The sequence below is a fragment of the Enoplosus armatus genome, chromosome 18, assembly GCF_043641665.1.
Source record: "Enoplosus armatus isolate fEnoArm2 chromosome 18, fEnoArm2.hap1, whole genome shotgun sequence".
NCBI classification, from domain to species: domain Eukaryota; kingdom Metazoa; phylum Chordata; class Actinopteri; order Centrarchiformes; family Enoplosidae; genus Enoplosus; species Enoplosus armatus.
Window position 1 is genome coordinate 17,102,741 of NC_092197.1, and position 18,832 is coordinate 17,121,572.

General features: G+C 43.6%; 2 protein-coding genes across 4 annotated transcripts in view; both read left to right on the plus strand.

The window, feature by feature from the left end:
- Nucleotides 1-710: 710 nt before the first annotated feature.
- LOC139301776 (cholesterol 7-desaturase nvd) lies at nucleotides 711-8,488 on the plus strand. Its single transcript, XM_070925246.1, has 7 exons — nucleotides 711-1,116; nucleotides 4,601-4,789; nucleotides 5,482-5,660; nucleotides 5,776-5,901; nucleotides 6,452-6,571; nucleotides 6,788-6,964; nucleotides 8,327-8,488. The coding sequence occupies exons 1-7, from the start codon at nucleotides 711-713 to the stop codon at nucleotides 8,486-8,488; spliced, it is 1,359 nt and encodes a 452-aa protein (XP_070781347.1).
- A 9,798-nt stretch (nucleotides 8,489-18,286) lies between these two features.
- The window catches only part of grin1a (glutamate receptor, ionotropic, N-methyl D-aspartate 1a), a 29,483-nt gene continuing 28,937 nt past the window's right edge, over nucleotides 18,287-18,832 (plus strand). For all 3 annotated transcript variants that reach the window (XM_070924341.1, XM_070924342.1, XM_070924340.1), the window contains exon 1: nucleotides 18,287-18,538. In XM_070924341.1, coding sequence (XP_070780442.1) covers nucleotides 18,290-18,538 — 249 coding nt within the window. In that variant the 5' untranslated portion in view covers nucleotides 18,287-18,289. The remainder of the gene's footprint in view (nucleotides 18,539-18,832) is intronic.

Here is an 18,832-nt window from a genome sequence, read left to right on the forward strand (position 1 = left end):
TTATCATGTAAATTAAAGTAAAATAACATTATGAGTAAAATGGGATAGGGAGGGAAATGTCGGAACTCCAGAAGTCATGAGTGGGTGTATGGATGGGATGGGAATGGGATGAAACTTAGACAAACATCACACTCCAAATATACAGCTGCCTCTTCTTTATTTAATAATGTAAATATCCACGTGATGTCAGTACCGAACATTTCTGGGATGCACATTTATGCTTGATAAACTATTTGTCATTGAATGAATTTAAATGTTCAAATGTATCTGCTCTCCAGGTGCTCCTCACTGCTTCCAGATTTCAACTCTGGAGGGTCAAGCCAGTGTCTCCACCTTGAAGACTGCGGTCACATTGCATAATCTGAGCTAGTGCTACCCTGAAGTGGAAGCTGCAACTTCCTCACAACTACTGTGTAGCAAGACATTAAGTTTCTCACAACTACTGTGGAGCAAGACTGATAGCTGATAGCCCCCCCCCCCCCCCCCCCCCCCCCCCAAGTAACACTTTCTGCTCAGGACCGGCCCTGGGTGTGGCATCTCGTATCCAAGGCGCCCGTGTCAATGCCTGCAACACCCGGACGACACATCATGACAGAACTGCCAGATCCTCACGGTAAACTAACCCCCCGAGACTGTGACCGCGAGTGTCGCCGCAGACCGAGACAGAGTCACCAAGCAGGCGCACCGGAGGCGTGATGGACAGCCACAACATGTCCGCAGGGAAGGTGGCTGCTGTCATTGGGCTGGGACTGGGTGCGGTGCTTGCCATACTGGGCAGAGACCCGCTGGACTCTGTCGGCACCGGGTACCCGATATGGAAGGACACGAGGCTGCTCGGTGTCCCAGCGCTGGCTGTGGTCTGCGTCTGTGCCGGAGTTTCCCTTCGTGCCTCGGTCTGGCTGTACAGGCTGCTCTTCGCTCCCCTGGAGCTCCTCAGGGCGCCCGATGATGTGGGATACATCGCCGAGGACGGCCGCTCCAAAGCCCAGGCGGCAAACGAGGTCCGCCGCAGGAGGAAAACCGGGGAGCTGCCTCCGGTCTATCCAAACGGCTGGTACCGATTGCTGGACTCGACCAAGCTGGAGGGGGGCGAGGTCAAAAATGTCTCTGTTCTAGGTATGATGAATAGTGGTGGTTGCATTACCACTAAAACAGCAAATAACAATACACACAGGACCACCATCGTAAATAAGACACCCAATGAGCGAATATTATGTTATATTAAGTGTGTAAGTTGCCATTTTACAAATCATATTTGTCAGGTCCCCCAAGAGTAGTAAGGCACCAAAGTGAGTAAACTGAGATCACTAAGTTCAGGTGCCTCAGCAGATACTGCAAGTAATGTCAGAGCAATGGCTCAGCTCAGCAGTGAGGCAGGAAGTGAGAATGCCAACACTGCAGCCCTGTGTGTGTGGCGTTGTGTGTAAACCCCTAAACTAGATGTGAGGTGAGTGCCCCACCAAGTTGGTGGGATATAACTAATCGCTGCATCTCCATGTTTACTTTGGACTCAGATGGAACACAGTTGTAGATGATCCTAAGCCTGGACAAGTGTCTCCAGGTCACACCTGGACACATATCCTTAGTAGGCATACTTTGTTACTGGTTTGAATTGACTGGTCAAGTTTAACACTGAGTTCATGATTATGCCAAGATTTCAAACCTATGTTTTATTGGAGGCAGTATCAATAGCCACGGCAACAAGATGAGAGTAACTCTGCAGTGTAGCTCAATTTCCAAAAAGCAGTCATGTGAACATGAAATGTCACATGTCATAGTCCTTAGTGAACTCAAGAACATTCGACATAAACAACATAGTGTAATTCTCAGGTGCACAGAAGATGCAATGTTTAACTTAAACAAGCGCTCCAAATTATTTTCAGTTGTCATTACATTCATATCTAACTCAGTGAATGCATCATTTTGTAAATGATCTTAAATATGAATGAGTTATGATTCAGTACCTACATTGTAGGAGTTGTTAATACAGATGATCACCTCTGTTTGTTCTTTGAAGATTTATTGTAATTAAAGACAGCACATTTGTAGTTGGCTGGCCTTCGTACAACCCTGATATTTGTCAGTTTGTGTTGTGAAGCCAAGTTGCCAGGATAGAAGAGACGAGCTCATGTTACAAGGTTTTTTTTGGTATTTAAAGTATACATTTGAAACACAATAGCCCACTGTCTTTGTTGGTGTAGTTCAGGGATTAGGGTGCTCAGCAACGCTCTCTTTTCGAACAAAGCCTCATTGTTTCAGGTCAATCAAGCTTTACATTGCTTGTTTGATTTGAGAGTGTCATGGAGGTGGACAACTCATCATTCACAGCTTTAAAGCTGTTACTATGTCACCTTTATGTGTCTGTGCTGCTTGATATGTACAAAGTTTGCATTTATTTCACACACTGACATGTGATTTATTTCGACGTATTTTCATCGAGGCATGTGATTTGAAACAGATACGCGTTTCACATTTTAGATCTTTTTTATTCTCGTGTTGATATGCGGTGAGACTATTTGATCTCTTCAGGGAGTTTCTTTGAGTTTGAATTCAAAAAGGTTTCAAAGAGCGTGCGGCGCTTTCATGTTCCTATCACATCACCTGCCATAAATATACAAACAGTATATGAAAGGTTTTATACCTGAAAAAAGACCCGTTAAAAAAGAGACACCTGCTTTTGCAGAGTGATTCAGCATACAGGACAGTGAACATTTCTTATCACCAATTCATCCATCAACTATTTTTCCAAGTAAATGATCATTCGTAATTTAAATATGATAACAATTGTGGAAATGTCCATCAAAAGTTCCCAGAGGTCAAGGTGACGTCTTCAGCTTGTTTTGTGTGACCAAGATATTGCATTTGTTATTTGAGCAATCCCAACTCAAGGTCCACTTATTAGCTCTTTTCCAGAGCTTTCAATCATGACCTTCAGTGTTCATCGGCAGATGGAGTTTGCTCAGTTATCATTAACAGTGACTGAACTCCATCATCTAATGAAAGCCCTGGAAAAGCTAGTGAGTGGACCTTGAGTTGGGATTTTTTTTTCCATGGTCAAGACTGAACTTCCATGCTAAATAATGTGCTAGATTTTAAGGGCCGTGATCACATGTTGACTGACTGGCTGCTCGATATTTCAGATTTTTTTACAGCAAGCGTGTAGTAGGCCGTTAAAGCGCCTACACATGAAAAGTGTGATGCAGATCAGTGGTTGCCAAAGTGGAGTTGAGGCATTGCCAGAAAACCACGGGGGTGTAATTTACATGTTGGAAAACAACAAATTACAGACCATTTAATATACAGTAGATATGACAGAATAGTATTTTTCTTATCACTCCTGTCTCCTTTCTCCTCCTCTCGTCCCTTACAGGAGTTCTCCCTCCAGCCCCCGACATTCATTGACTGCCCCAAAAATCTATTGAGCCAAATCTAAGCTTGGCCTCCTTCATGATCTGCATCCTGCTGTGACAGACTGCTGTGTCCTAACTTTTCTCTGCAGTCATCCATTTACATTATATATTAAATTCTGCCTAGTGTGTCTTTTCCCCTGGGCTGTTGGTTCAGTTCTGCCCCACAGCAGTGTGCTGCTGTGTCACCCCTCATTTGGATGAGCCTTATTTTGGATTTCTCTGAATTGTACTGAGGAGTACTGTGACGAGGCACTGCTGGCTCTGCAGTTAACTGCAGTCAATTCAATTCAATTTTATTTATATAGCGACAAATCACAACAAAAGTTATCTCATGACACTTTACAAATAGAGCAGGTCTGGTAGTCTTTATAATATTATTACAGAGTCCCAAGAGTTCCCACCATGAGCAAGCACTGTGCTAATCTGGGAGCAATCTGAACACTGTAGGTCAGCCAAATGTCAAGCCAAATACAGTAGATACAGTAGGTAGAGATCTCCACACATGGTGTCTGAGTGGGAACAGATTCAGTCTGAACATGCACCATACAAAGCAGTTCCCAAGACCCAATGTACAGTGGATGAGGGTGGCAAAGGCAAAAGGCAAAATAAGCATTTAGTGTTCAGTGGCCTATATCTGTTTAAAGCCACGATGTCTAGAATTTGAACATATCTGATTTTGCTGCCCCCCAGTGGCAGCACCAAAAAAATACACTGTGAGAGAGCAATGCACACCGCACCCCCTGCACACATAGACTGCACCAGTTTTCACTGCAGTTGTCTCATTTTCTATAAACTAAAACGTAAGCTATCAGAATCATTGATGCTAAAGATGCTAAAATCACAAAAATATACTGAAAGGGGTTTTAATGGCAACATTTAATTGAGAACTTGGCTGTTTCCCCATATATTTCAAAAGAATGTTTTTGGGGCCAGTTTGTTTAGCCATCTTTATCGTGTAACAATAACAGTTACTGCTTGTTTTGAAAGTAAGTTTAACAGTGAAAATGCTGATTAGAAAGCGTACACTAAGCTCCCAACTGTGTGGGCAGGTTCTCTGAAAACTGGGTGTTGTAAGCTCTGAAAAAACAGTCTGCAATACGAGTGCACCCGCAAACGTTTCAAAATAAAGATTTGCCCTTTCGAAACTCTTTTTTTAAGTGCTTGTCCTTACTGTAATCAACCGTGCCTAGGTGAGCAGGTGGCAGTGTTTCGGGGCCAGGATGGGAAGGCCTACGTGATGGATGCTTACTGCCCTCACCTGGGTGCCAACCTGGCTGTCGGAGGACGGGTGGTGGGGAACTGCATAGAGTGCCCGTTTCATGGATGGCAGTTTCGAGGGAACGATGGCAAGTGTGTGAGGATCCCCTATGCAGAAAAAGGTATGAACTGAAGGTGGTGTCCAATGACTTTTTATTCTACAAAAAGTATGTGACATGATTACTGGCAATATTATCATGTCTCAGTGATATGGTATCTTTACAATTTAAAGACTAATAATTTACAATGAACAAAAAATGCACATCATTGGACCCTTTCACACACATTACTTTTATGTCTGCTACTGTTTCTAATAAAAAAAAGACAGACAGAAGCTGTAACATTCATTAAATTCCATTGTATGAATCCTTTGAATGGATCTTGATATTGATATTGTTCTTTGAGCCTCATTGGCAAAGTGCAAAGTTTGTCCTGAGGGTGGTGCGACAGGATATCCTGTGACATGTGTCTAATGTACATGGTAAATGAATATATATATAATTATATATGATGGAGTGCCCCTAATAGAGATGTTCCTCCTCTGGGGAGCATGAATACGTTCAGTTAATAAAATGACTTTAGATTATGGTACTCAGTCATTCAGTCATTTGTTATGGTGTTCAAAGATTAAATTAACTTCCGTTGTCTTACCATAAGTCAATAGACCAGCATTGTTAGTTTATGTTAGTACATAGTGGTGACGCTGAATATCAGTGGACTGTCAAAATAAAATCAACCCACTTCCCTGTATGCATGTTGACTAAAGAAACTGTACGATCCGGATCTGGGTTTCAGTCAGTTTTTTGTCATTCAGTGCCAGAGTTCGCCACGGCGCGTTGCTGGCCCAGCTGCGAGGTCAACGGCCAGATCCTGGTTTGGTTTCACTGTGATGGAGAAGAGCCTCAGTGGACCGTCCCGGAGCAGCAGGAAATTACAAAGGGCGAGTGGGTCTATCGGGGGAGAACTGAACATTTTATCAGCGCTCACATAGAGGTAGGTGGTATGTGTTTTTACGTATGCAGCATGGATATGTTTTGTTTGAAGATAAAAAAACAAACTTACCAACACAATCACGAGAGTGTGTCACGGTGACTGCTCCTCTTTGTAGGAGATTCCTGAAAATGCGGGAGACATCGCTCACCTCGCTCACCTGCACACGCCGGGCATTGTCAGCGGAGTGGATCTGCGTTACACCAACAGCAAAACCTGGGAATTTTTGCGGCACGACTGGAAGGTGAGGTTTTTTCATAGATGGCAAACGTGATGGTGCTTTTACTATCCTCGAAGGTCACAGGATGCCAAATCAGTCCAAATTTGTCAAAAACACACTCTTAACTTACTGTTTTGTCATAACCATGACAGCGGTGGGGCTCTAGCGATGGTAACGCCAGTCAGTCGCTCCACCACTTTGGTCAAGAATTAAATAAATATCTGAGCTTGCTTGTTAATATTTCACTTTCAAGCACTGTTGAACTTATGGTACAGGTTTCATTTCATCTTCTTACAGGTTTAACTGCAGGTTTCATCTTGAAACATTATTTTCTGACTTTACTATAGACAATGATCAAACAGTGTTTTTGGAAATGTTTGGACTTTTGGAACCTAATTATCTAAAAGGTGCTCATTAAAGCAAAAAAACTTTCTTTTTAATGACATTTAATGGTATTTTGATTTTAGATGGTAAATAATATATTTATTTTGGAAGGATGAAGTATTACTGAACAGTGTATTCCAGTGTCTGAATGCCACTGTATGTACTTTTTGAGTGTGTGTGTTTATTCAAGGTTCAGTGGGAACCAGAGTCAGAGCCCAACAAGCATTGCTCTCAGATGTTGGTGAAACATGCGCTTACTGTGTTTGGACGCCACTGGCCTCTGCTGGATGTTCATGTTGTGGCCAGACAGGTACAGTAAAGTTCCAAGCAGGAATGCAGTTTGTACAGAATTTCCTGTGCTTGATTTGTGAATTATATTGACAGCATAATCAATAATGGAATCAATCAATCAATGCATAAAAACACATAACAGGTATTTTAATGTTGTGATTATTCACGTGACTGTACATATTTTCAAGATATGAATATACAGCTCGCAGTTATCATACACTTGTCTGTGTTTCAGGTGGGTCCGGGGCTGGTGTTTCTGCTGTTTGACCACAGTTTCTTGGGCCGGGGTGTCATCATGCACACTGTGACTCCAGTGGAGCCTCTGTTGCAGTGTGTCTCTCACACCATCTTCTATCAGTCTAATATCCCACCACTGGTGCCCAAATTCATCCTCAGAGCAGAGTGCATTCAGGTGCAGCACACACTTACCTTCTGCTGTGACATATTGTCAAATCTGTTTTCAGAGTTTGTGCCGCTGCGTCCGAGACAGAAGTCTGGACTGAATCCACTGTGATATCTGGAAAGAAATTTAAATTGTTTAAGCTCCACTAATCAATCTTTTTATCGTAACAATGCATCAAACGACGACTTGTTTTGTGAAATGACTCACTAGCAGTGATAAACCCACAGAATTATCACCAATTGTGCAGCTTTATGGCGCTTTTTAGCCTCTTTTAGCTCATAGTTTTGGTTTAACAATACATTTACTGTATGGTTCAGTGTCAGCACTCTCGTCAACCTGGCTTCCAGCAGCAGCAGGCTGATATATATTAAAGTATTTGGGAATATACATCAAGACTTACAAAGTACTACTGGTACGTTTATAATTCAGAATTGCTCTAATGTGAAGAGCTCATTGTGTGCCTCCCACTCTCCCCTTTGGTTGAATTCTGCCTCCTCATTGCCACCCGAACTAACACCACACAGTCACAGAAAAGGTGTCAATAGCCCTCATTAAGCTTGATAATTAACTGTGTCGTGAAGTGAAAAAACACAGTCACTGATTTAACAAAAAGGAAATGGTGATGGGTGGGTACCCACTGAAACTGCCTAAAGGATCAGTTAGATTTACAAGATAAACAGTTTGATTCATTTGACTAAAATGCTGCACCAAGGTCCTCTGTGACCCCTTAAAAAGTGTTATCTGAATCAGTGGTTGGACTGGAATACTAATATATACAATGTAACCTATATGAAGAGTTTACCAGTACCAAAACAATGTTTTTTTTCTATACCTTTGAGACATATAAACACGTTGTTCTACAAAACAAAATAATGTTAACTGCTACTTAAAAACAAATAACCTTACAAGAACTTTACCTAAATTAAATAGTCTAAAACCACCAGAATTTTTAAATTATTCTACCATTTTGTGTCTCCGTGTGACATTAACACAAAGAAACTCAATTTTAGAGGACATTTCAAGAGGCCGAGTTGGAGTGTGTGGACTGAAATGCCAAATCTCTGCAGCTGATGGAGTAACAGTGGAGTGACATTTAATCATCAACACTTCACACAGAAATCCCTGCTGATAAATTATAATCTGCAACGGGACAGTAGAAAATACATGCCACCAACTATGCCTGATTATCAAGTGCTCAGGGGAAGTAAACGAGAGGAAGTGCTGAGCGTAAAAACAACTAACCCTATAATATATCATGTTTGTTAACGTAAATGAATATTCATACTTACTCCGTGTTTGTCGCGGCTTTTTGAAATTGTGGTGTACAGGTCTGTCCAATGACCGTCTCCGGCCCTCTTTTTTTGTGTCTAGTTTGAGCGGGACGTGATGATCTGGAACAATAAGAAGTACGTCTCCAAGCCTCTCCTCGTGAAGGAAGATTCAGCCATCCAGAAGCACAGGCGCTGGTTCAGTCAGTTCTACAGCGAGAACAGCCCGCGGCTGCAATACCAACGCGACACTTTAGACTTCTGACCTCCAAGAAACTACAGGAGGAGAGATCAGCGGAGAAGATGTCAGGTCAGGGCTGACATTAATCAGAGGTCTCAGAGGAGGGAGTCCAGGATTGATTCTTATCTGGCACATATGGCTGGGTGCTTTTTTTGAAAGCCTGCACCTTACGTTACATTTTATAACCTCCTTTTGTTAGTCTTATTTAAGTGGATGATGTAACTTTCCAGCTTTATATGTATGCAAGTGCCTACAGCTGTCATGTCGGCTGGTTGAACTGGTATATCGGAGTGGATTCAGCCCACAAATGTGAGATTTTGAGGAACCAGTGCTAACACCATAACGGCCTTGTTGTAACGCTGACAAGACCATTAGACTGTCAACGCCATTTTATTCTGCAAAATGTGAATAATTACATATACTGTGATACATATGGATATAACCAGTCTTATTCTTGAGCAATCTTGGAACCCATCAGTTATCGTCTGATAACAATTTAGCCTCTGGGGCAACGACCAATGTTTCGGGGCTTCCGGTGGAACGGATATTCGGATAACAGACATCCAGGTCATTTAAAAAAAGCTAATAAAAATCAAATGGCTAGGGTGCGGAGATTGATGAAATGCTAAATCGTCGTCAGACGCTAGCCGATGGGTTCCGAGATTGCTTTTCAAACATTGCGTTCAGCCTCTTTTGCTCTCCACACGGACCGTTTACCTGCGTGAATCAAAGCCCGCTCAGACATGATTGGTCAGTACTGCTCGGACTACAAACAGACTACAAATGGAAACCAGAACGCTGACTACAGATTCTGCATTCATATGCAGATATCTGTTTATAGAGATGAGTGCTTGAGTGACTGTTTCAGCTGTTTGATATGGGTTAATATAAACCACCTGCCTCTCGTTTGAGTTCAGCGAGAAGGCTTTTTCCTCTGCAGTATGTCTCACTGTCTCACACTATGATCAGGTTCTTTCTCACTTTGGATTTATCTGTGTTAGAAAATATGAATCTGGCCTTCCAAACTGTAAGTTTAAATCTTTAACGTGTGTTCAAACTGTGTAATGCCTCAGCCGCAGGTATAATGGCAAGTGTGTTTGTTCTCTGGTTGATATCTCGGGTTCCGCAACAGCCAGCTGATAGTGATTTTCTAGTCACAGCAGTGTGCAATGACAACTTACAGCTCACCAATTGTTTTAGACTTATCTCGCAGCTGTAACTGTGAAACTTTGAAACCAGGAAGAGATTAAGAATTAAAAAGATTTGGGGTAGTAGTAATGACTACATGCTTATTATGAGTTACAGTGAGGACTGAAGAAACTGTTCAGCAGCACCGATGGATAAATGTTTGGAACAAACAAAATGCAACATGATTACGTGTAAGCTGCCCCCCCCCCCCCGCTTTCAGTCTTTATGCTAAGCTAGGCTAACTATGTCCTGACTCTCGCTGACTCTGATCTCCCTTTCATGAAGAAAATGTTGAACTATTCGTGCGTACTGTCAGTTTGATAATCTGGCATAGATGGAGACAAATGATGAAGTGGTCCTGTGATTGTGACAGATGAGGACCTGTGTTCTGAATTTGTAACATACAAGAAAATGTTTGATCCAAATCGGAAAGCATTAAAGAAAATGTCTTTTCTCTTCACTTTAACCAAACGAGACACTGAGCCTGAAATAAAGATGGGCTTTTGCAATTACGTGTCGACAGCTGCACCCTGTGCATCTATAGCAACATTGTTACTTTAAATCTTTTCCCCCGGAGAGGGATTCATGTCAATATGTAAGAGTAAGAGTTTTTATTTCACAGTTTGCCTGTCTGGTCCATATCCCATTACTGCTCCAGCAGCAATATGCACTTTACACACTTCTTTTTGTTTATGTACTCCCAGCGCACATTGTCGACTGACTTAATCTCTGATGACTCAAGTGCTGTGAGGCTTTATCAAATGCTACTGTGCCTGCTTGGAAATGTGACAAAAGTATAAAAGCAATAATCTCCAGTTGCCTGTGGTGATGGCGCTGGTTATGTGGGATTGTGACTTTGCGTTTGATGATCACAAGAAGAGCGAAGATACAGTTCAAAGCTATGTCAAAAAGCACAACACTTGCTCATGAATATCACACGAGCTCTGTCTGTTTCTTCTCAATATTAAAATGTATTTTTGCAGTTGTCATCTACAGATATGATGTTCATTTAAAAGTGCAGAATGAATCTGTCTGCTCGGGCTCTAATGTGTTTGCTCATGCATTTCTGAACTGGCGAAAGCTTTCCGTTGCACTGAATACGTTAGCGGGTTAAATTGAGTGGAACAGTGAAATGTTCAGTGTGCTACTTGGCCAGTGGCACTTCTCTGAGGCTCATGTTACTGCCTGGAACTGCTTATCCGTCAATGTGCTTATCATATCTGGGTTTATGTTGTGTTTGTTATACTGAAGCATTACATTAAAAGTTTGCCCAGTTGCGCTTTGTGCGGGAAGGACGTAACCTGACACGTGATCTCGTGATCTCGCGGTGTCTCGTCGTCTCGAAGAAAAAGAAGGAGAGGAAGCATATTGAGCCCGTTAGGTCTGCGTTAGGTGTTGAACATACAGAAAGCACAAAACACTTTTGTAATGAATGGGGCGGTGATTGAGGAGGAAGGCGACGAAAAGCTCCGGCCCGATACACAACCAGGGCGGGATGAAGAGCATGAGGATGACTCAGTCATGCAGCACCCTCTGCTTCAACATCAGGACGGCTGTGACGAGAATCACAGAGCAGACAGGCAAACAGCGACAGATGGGGCGGACGGAAAGACATCTGTTCCACAAGAGCCGGAGCGGGCTGGCAGGGATCAGCCCGGCTGCAGCGGCAGTGTCGGGAGTTCGTGCAGCGACAGCGGCCGGCACGAGTGTCCCATCTGCAGCGAGCTGTTCGACTCGGGAGATCACCGCAAGGCCTCACTCAACTGCAACCACACACTGTGCCACCAATGCATAGACGGCATCATGAAGCGGGCCGAGGGCCCGGGCCGACTGCAGTGTCCCTTCTGTCGGCAGACCACCCCGTTCCTGCAGTGGGAGATCAGACGGCTGCAGGAGGAGTCGTACAGTAACCGCGTTTATGAGCCCGGACCGGCCCCCGCCGTCAGTCCTGGCCCTGAACTCCAGTCCGCCCCAGCTTCGCTGCTGTGCTGCTGTGCTCGGGGGAGGCAGCTGGAGACGAGCGCACACGGGGACGTGTGTGGATGCTGCCGCCGCCCCTCCGGACTGAGGCGGAGGCAGCTCCTCGTCCTCTGCCTCTCTGTCCTTGTGCTGCTCTTCCTGGTGATGCTGCTGCTCTTGATCATCTACGTCGTTCTTCCTCACATATTTATGATTGTGTATTTCAGTGGTGGCTTGAGTTAACTGCCTGCTCACTATTGTAATACCGATACAAATGAGTGACAGTTGGGGAAATACTAACATCTGCAGCAGGGAACATACAGTAAAGCTTTGAGGAATAAGAGAGGTTTATTTGAGGTTTTTCCCCCTCAGACAGTTACTCTGCAATGTCAAATGTCATTTATACTCTCATCTTTCATTTCACCTTTGGCCTCGGTAAGAAGGCCTGTATAGCAGTCTTTTACTATGCAGTATAATCGGGGGAAAAGTCCAGTTTGGAGTCGGCACAAGCTAAATTGACGGCTATATGCGATGATTCGCAGGTGCACGTGAATAATTAGTGCTCAACATTCTAAATGTATGTGAAAAAAGTAATTCAGCAGCAAGAAGTTCATTGTACGACATTTCTAAAATGTCTCTAAAACTGAAAGGATCCAGTCTCTTTATCGACTTGTTAACCGCTGACTTTTGTTTCCTTTGAAGAGTGAGTGCCGCAGCCTTGTAGGATCGGGTGCCACAGATAAACGGAGGTTTGACTTTGGATCAAAACTCTTCATATCTTTCTGGGTCTCGTCTTGACCTACTTCTCATCAGAACAGCTCAGATGCTCTCTGCTGTTACTGCGGCATATTCTTGGCAACAAAAGCCCAGCTTGATCTCCTTTCATGGTGCACATGAGGGAGACTTGGCCCCACAATTTAATCCTTTATATCCATGTTAGTCATTCAAAGGGACAAAGAGAGTGAGAGCAATGATGAAAACTGGAAGTGAAGCCCCTATTTGTTGCTTCCTGTTTTTAATTTGCTGTTGACTTGCACCTTTAAGTTTGTTACTCTGTATTTGTGCTATGAAACAGATACATAAACACTCGTAAGGACTAGATTTCTGTTTTTGGTTTAAAGTTGTTGTTTTTTATTAATTGAGTGGGAACCTGTAATGATTCTGCTTAGGGGCATCCTGGTACCCTAATGATCTAAGACATGCACTACATAACCACAACATCTCCAGTTTGAATCCAGCCTTTGAACAGGATGATTGTGTCTGTAAATCCTCTGTAATAGCATGTACACCTGTTTTCCTGGATGGATTCCTAATTCTCTCCTGACTCGGTGGACTATCTCAATTGCTGAAACATGAAGTCGGAGCTAGCAGGCCTCTCGAATGTGAAACGAAAAATTGATCCATATTGATCAGGCCTGCAGCCCCCCACAAGGCTTTGCAGCATGCTAGGGGCGAAGCTGGAATCTAAAATCCAGAAGAGTCATTGTGTGTCTCTGCAGCATGAATACTTCAGCTCGGCATCAGGACGAGCAAGCACCGAGGTTGCTCACACGTCTATAATTCATGTGAGGACTTCACACTACATGAGAAACACATCAGATAGGCAGGCATCCATCTGCAGATGACTCATTGAGGCAATCCATTTCCAAGACTTCATGCAGCTCTGTTTATGTGAAAGTGCTGGAAGAGCATGACCTGCTTTTTGCTCCCTGCTTCAATCAGGTGATGTGGGCTCCATGGCAGAGGCGTCCAACAACTGTGGACATCGGCTCCGTGCAAAATGCTCCTCACATATCATTTATAGTGCACTTCTTCACAACATTCAACTTTGACATGTTCAGGTCAGAGCAAATGTGTTGTGAAAAATGCTGTCATCTTGACGCAAAGAGCTGAAGATACGCTGTCTGCAGACAAACGCGCTGCTGTCATGCTAAGCATGCTAAGCTAAGGCATGTTGACGTTCAAGTGTGGCAAGTGCCATTCTTTCCTCCCCTTCACCACCATTTTGTATTTCATATATGGGTGGTTCTTCAATTAAATGCACTTTTAACCACTTTAAATCATGAAAACATGAAGTGAAATAACTTTAGTCTCTTTCAGCTTTTCATTTTGTCCTGATTAAGATACAACCACAGGTTTGATCATCTCCAAGGACATTTAGATATTTTAAGGCCTTTTTAGTGATACCAAAGCAAAATGCCATCACCATGGCAACATCAAAAGCTAGCTAGCTAAAAAGGCTGGAGGACAGTGTGTGTTTAGGTTACAGTATTTCTAGTTAAGCCAGCTAGCCACACAGTCCTCTTGATTGTTCCACTGATGTTACACGTGTACACACACACACACACACACACACACACACACACACACACAAACCCTGGTCCAATCACTGCTCTGGACCTGCCCAAGTCATTACCATATCAGCATTCGGGAAAATTGGACTGTGTTGACGAAAATGGGAAATGTTGCATGAGGCAAATCGAGTGCTGCAGGGATGACGTATTTTTGTAGGCAGACCCGGAAGTTAGCATCACCCTGGCTCCCTCGACAAAAAGCCAATGGGATTTTACTCACACGTTTTGTTCAGCAAGATAATCTTCAATAATGAACACCACTTGTATGATTTTTGAAGCGGTCGAATTACTTCAACGTCACCACCACTTAACTTTTAAGAGAATATAGATAGATATAGATAAATAGCCAGATAGATATAGAGTATAAACAGGCTGTAAATAGTGAGTAGATGACTTTATGTTAATGTCCATGACAACCACTGTTGTCTCATTTAGCCACTTGCTAGGAACCGCCTTTTTTAAGACACGTAAAAGCTTCAAAATTCACGAGTGCGGTATCTACTGATGTATTTTGTGTCGTCAGTTTGTTTTAACCACAGACCTTATTTCAAGCATCTAGCCAAAAGCCCCTTGACTTCCAGACGAGGGAACCGAAAGTGTAGAAATGCTGACTAATTTCCGGGTTTTAGGACTCATTCCTGCAGCACTCTATAGGGAACAGATAAACAAAGTTTTATTTATTTTCTCAACTGATTGGAGGTTAAAGGACAAGTGTTAAACTATATATTTCTCTGTACATTCCATTTTAAATATTGAACCAACTATATTATTTATTGTTAAATTTTTGTACATTGTACAATTTTAGGTACATTTTGTCAGTTTAATTGCTCCATACGTTGTGACATGAAAGCATTTTACCAAAATGATTTCATAGCAGTGCCTCTCAATTTGTATATTCTCTCTTAAAGTTTGTTTATTTTCAAATACATTTTAAATGTACTTTGAAACTGCCTCTGTGTATGAATTGTGCTATTCAAATAAATGTGCCTTGCCTGAAAAGAATATTTTCCAATCAAATATACCGCGTGATGACATTGACTGTGTTAAGTAATGAGAAGCTGTTTTAACCTAAACAACAGCAGTTTTAAAACACACACACGTACACATGTGAATGTCTCTCTTCTAGCCCTGCAGAAGACTGGGAGTGGTGTGTGAGGCTGTATTACTTCTGTGTGGGCGGACGACTCAAAGCGTGAACTCAAGAGTGTGTCCATGTGTGTGTGTGTGTGTGTACGTCTCAGTGTGGATTAGCGTGTATGTGTGAATACTTAGGTTTAAAAGCCTGCTATGATCTTTGTGTGCCAGGCTGTCTGTGTGTGTGTGTGTGTGTGTGTGTGTGTGTGTGTTTCTCACTGAGCTGGAGAATCTTTATGGGACTCTTGTGTTGCTTCAGCAGCAAACAAGCAAACGCATTATATAATGGCTGCAGAGCAGATTGGTCCGGCGCTGTTGTTGATGTGTGAGTGGTGGATGAGAGTGGGCTGGAAGAGAGGCAGAGGAGGGCTTCGTAACCTCATTTAATAAGAGGCCAACACGCCGTCAGGGCCGTCCAATAAGTGGTGAGTTTACAAACTGACTGTGGCAGTCACGCCAAGGCTGGGAGGTAAATCATTAGGTGCTCTGTTCAACATTATTATTTTTTCAGTTATTTTCAGTGAGTTTTGTGTGGCACTGTGAACCAACCAGCCGCCTTTTTCTCCGAAGTGTATTCGTATTTTCTGTTCTAGACACGTTGCTTGAGTACTGTTATGTAATAGATACTTAAACATTGGGGGGGGGGGGATTTCCTTTGAAATTATAATATTGTTCTATTGCCTTTATGGCTGTTTTCTTCCTCTGCTTTCAGTCTTCTTTTTATTTGCTGATTTTGAGAGTTGGTATAGCAATGATGGCAATTTCATGCTACGCTGTCACTGTCCAATAAAAACCATGGACTTCCATATTTGATGAAATACTCTTTTGTGGTTTGAGAAAGTTTTCCTTCATCTTTGGCTGAAAACTCCTCTAAAAAATATTACTGTTATCTAAATAAAATTATCTAAAGAAAATGATGATTATAAACATCTATGATGAGCCAATGTCATCCGCTCATGAAGACTGTGAGATGGGGTTGTAGGCTGTGGAAACAAAAGTGGACCTTTTTCGGGGTCAAACTACTATTTCTAAGTTCTAATGTTGACATGAGTTCACAGGGCTGCTTTGTGTGGCCAATAATGTAGAAATATAAGCACAGAGCCCTGCTGTGTCCCCTGCACTTCCTTGTTTTTACTGGTGTCAGTTCTTTTAAAATCCCCAGGTTTTCTGTCACACACACAGCTCAGTGTGAAGTGGTTTTCTAAGTAAGGTGAGGAATTATTTTGCCAGCTATACCCTGAAACGTATTTAGCATCCAGTGCACATAGATTACATTTTCACTGTCTAAACGTATGAAAAGAAAAAAAACAACAGCTTCATATTTGAGACAAGCTCATTTCGGAAGCACACAGCCAGCAGCTGATGAATGTTGATTTCCTCAGCCTTGTGATTAATTTATTAGCTCACTACAGCACAGAGAGACACCAGTGTTGTGTGATTTATAATTCAGAGCACTGTTGGGTGATTTTATACTGGCCTCATTTCCAAAACACCTTTTTCAATCGCTGCAATCCTTGATATGAATACTCGGAATAAACACACAACACAGATCCCCTTGGGGGCAAAATATTTTAAATATTTGACTATTAATAATTGAAATGAGTTTATAAACGGCTGTTTGACTAGTCTGACACACTGTGAGTCTCTCTGACTAGATGGCTTTTTATCTTTTCACTTTTGTCTTCATGTCCGTTTTGTTGGCGTGATTTATTTCGACGCGTCCTGCTGTGATGAATAAACTCACTGTTGGCTTGCCAGAGAATATTGCCTCCGTCTAAAGATCCCACTTGTGTGCGCGCCTGTGTGCACGTGTGCATGTGTGTGTTGTAAAAAAAATCTTGTTTCCTAGGTAACCAGGAGGTTGATTCTGCTCATGATTTCTAGCTGCAGGGATGCTCCCAACAGTTACTTAAACACTCCAAAGCGCGGGGGTCAGAGATTACAAAACATGCACACCGCAGTCTGATTTTACTCCTCATGTAGGCGCGCACACATATGATTAAAGACACAAGAGAGGCGGGGTCCGCCAGTGTGGAAGTGTGACGGCTGGAAAGACGGATGGCACCGACGTGCTGCGTGATTAATGAGCTGTCCAAGGAGGTCAGTCGACGTTATATGAAGAGAGCTAGTACACGACAAACCAGAAAACAACTCTCATCAAAGCTGGTGTCCATGTCTCAACTCTGACGTGAGACCCACAAGATTGGAACTGAACACCCCTCCCTCCTCTCTCCATCTGCTCTTGTGCAATCAGGCTATTTGAGGGGGTGGGGGTGGGGGGGGTGTCACAAACATGTGGTTCTTCTGACAATTCACATGCATTAACAAAGCCCACATATTAAACTGGAATTAATTTTGCAGACTACCCATGCCCTGTAGATATGCAACCGAACACTGCATGTGCGCTGCCGTCACTGATCTTGCCTTTCATGTCCTATTATGACCAGCGTAGTGATCGAGTGCATTTTGAGCAAGTAGTCTATGTGCATTTATTTTTCATACGATCGGCTTCTACTCCAGCATCATCATCATCATCATCAGCATCATCATCATCATCATCAGCAGCAGCAGCAGCAGCAGCAGCACGCCAACGCGCAAAACCCAGAGTGGAGCGCCGATACGGCGGGAGCGCGCAGTACCACCGCGGCGCGCATGCACAGCTGTCAGCACCAAGGACAGCAGCCGCTCAGCCCCGGAGCGAGCAGCCAGCGACGCATCAGTGCGATCAGTCCGCACAGAGCGCACGGAGCAGCGGCTGCAGGGAGCCATACACACCGCGGAGAGAGGAAGGTGTCTGGGAGCTTGGACTATGCTTTGACTCTTTCTTCAAAACCGTAAGGGGGGGGTTCGAGAAATTCTGCAGAGGAAAGCAAAAAAAAAAAAAAAAAAAAGGTGGACAATGCGGTCTGGACGTCCCCTGTTGACAGCCTGCCCCTAATATGATCATGCACATTCCTCCGCATTGCACATAAAACCCACCTATTTTTTTTTTCTAGCCTTCTTCCTCCTTCTTTTGGCCTCCCCCCCCACCCCCACCCCCCACCCCTCGCTCTCACCGCCCACCTGGATCGTGTCTGCAGTCCTGCATTCTACGGGCTGAGTCGCGCTGCTGTCCAGAAGCTGGTCGAGCCGACCCGCCACCGGAGAGAAAAGCGACCGGGCTGTACTGCGCTGTTTGGTGGTCCGCGCGATGCGTCTGTTTCTGCTGGCGGTGCTCTTCTCGTGCTCCTGCGCGCGGGCCGGCTGCGAGCCGAAAATCGTGAACATCGGGGCCGTCCTGAGCCAGAAGAGGTACGAGCAGGTCTTCAAAGATGCCGTGACCCAGGCCAACCAGGTCTACGGCAGGGACAAATTCAAGCTGACCGCCATCTCCGTAACGCACAAGCCCAACGCCATCCAGATGGCTCTCTCCGTCTGCGAGGACCTCATCTCCAGTCAGGTACAGCTTACCGCCACCTCTGCATGGGCGCTGAACCACACTACTGTTTTATTTATCTCTGAATCATAGCCCATACCTCAGCTGCATGTGATCTATGCACACCTCCACCTAACTGTAAAGCTGGCTTCCTGTTCCACTCAGCAGTGTTTTGCCCCCGGGCCTTGCAATAGAAAGTTGGTGCTCTCAGGGAACATTTCCTACCTGTAATAAATTGATTTTCATCACTCAAAGGCCAGTCACAGACTAACTGTCCATTCAGCATGAACATATTGTATAGGAATACTAAAAGAAACC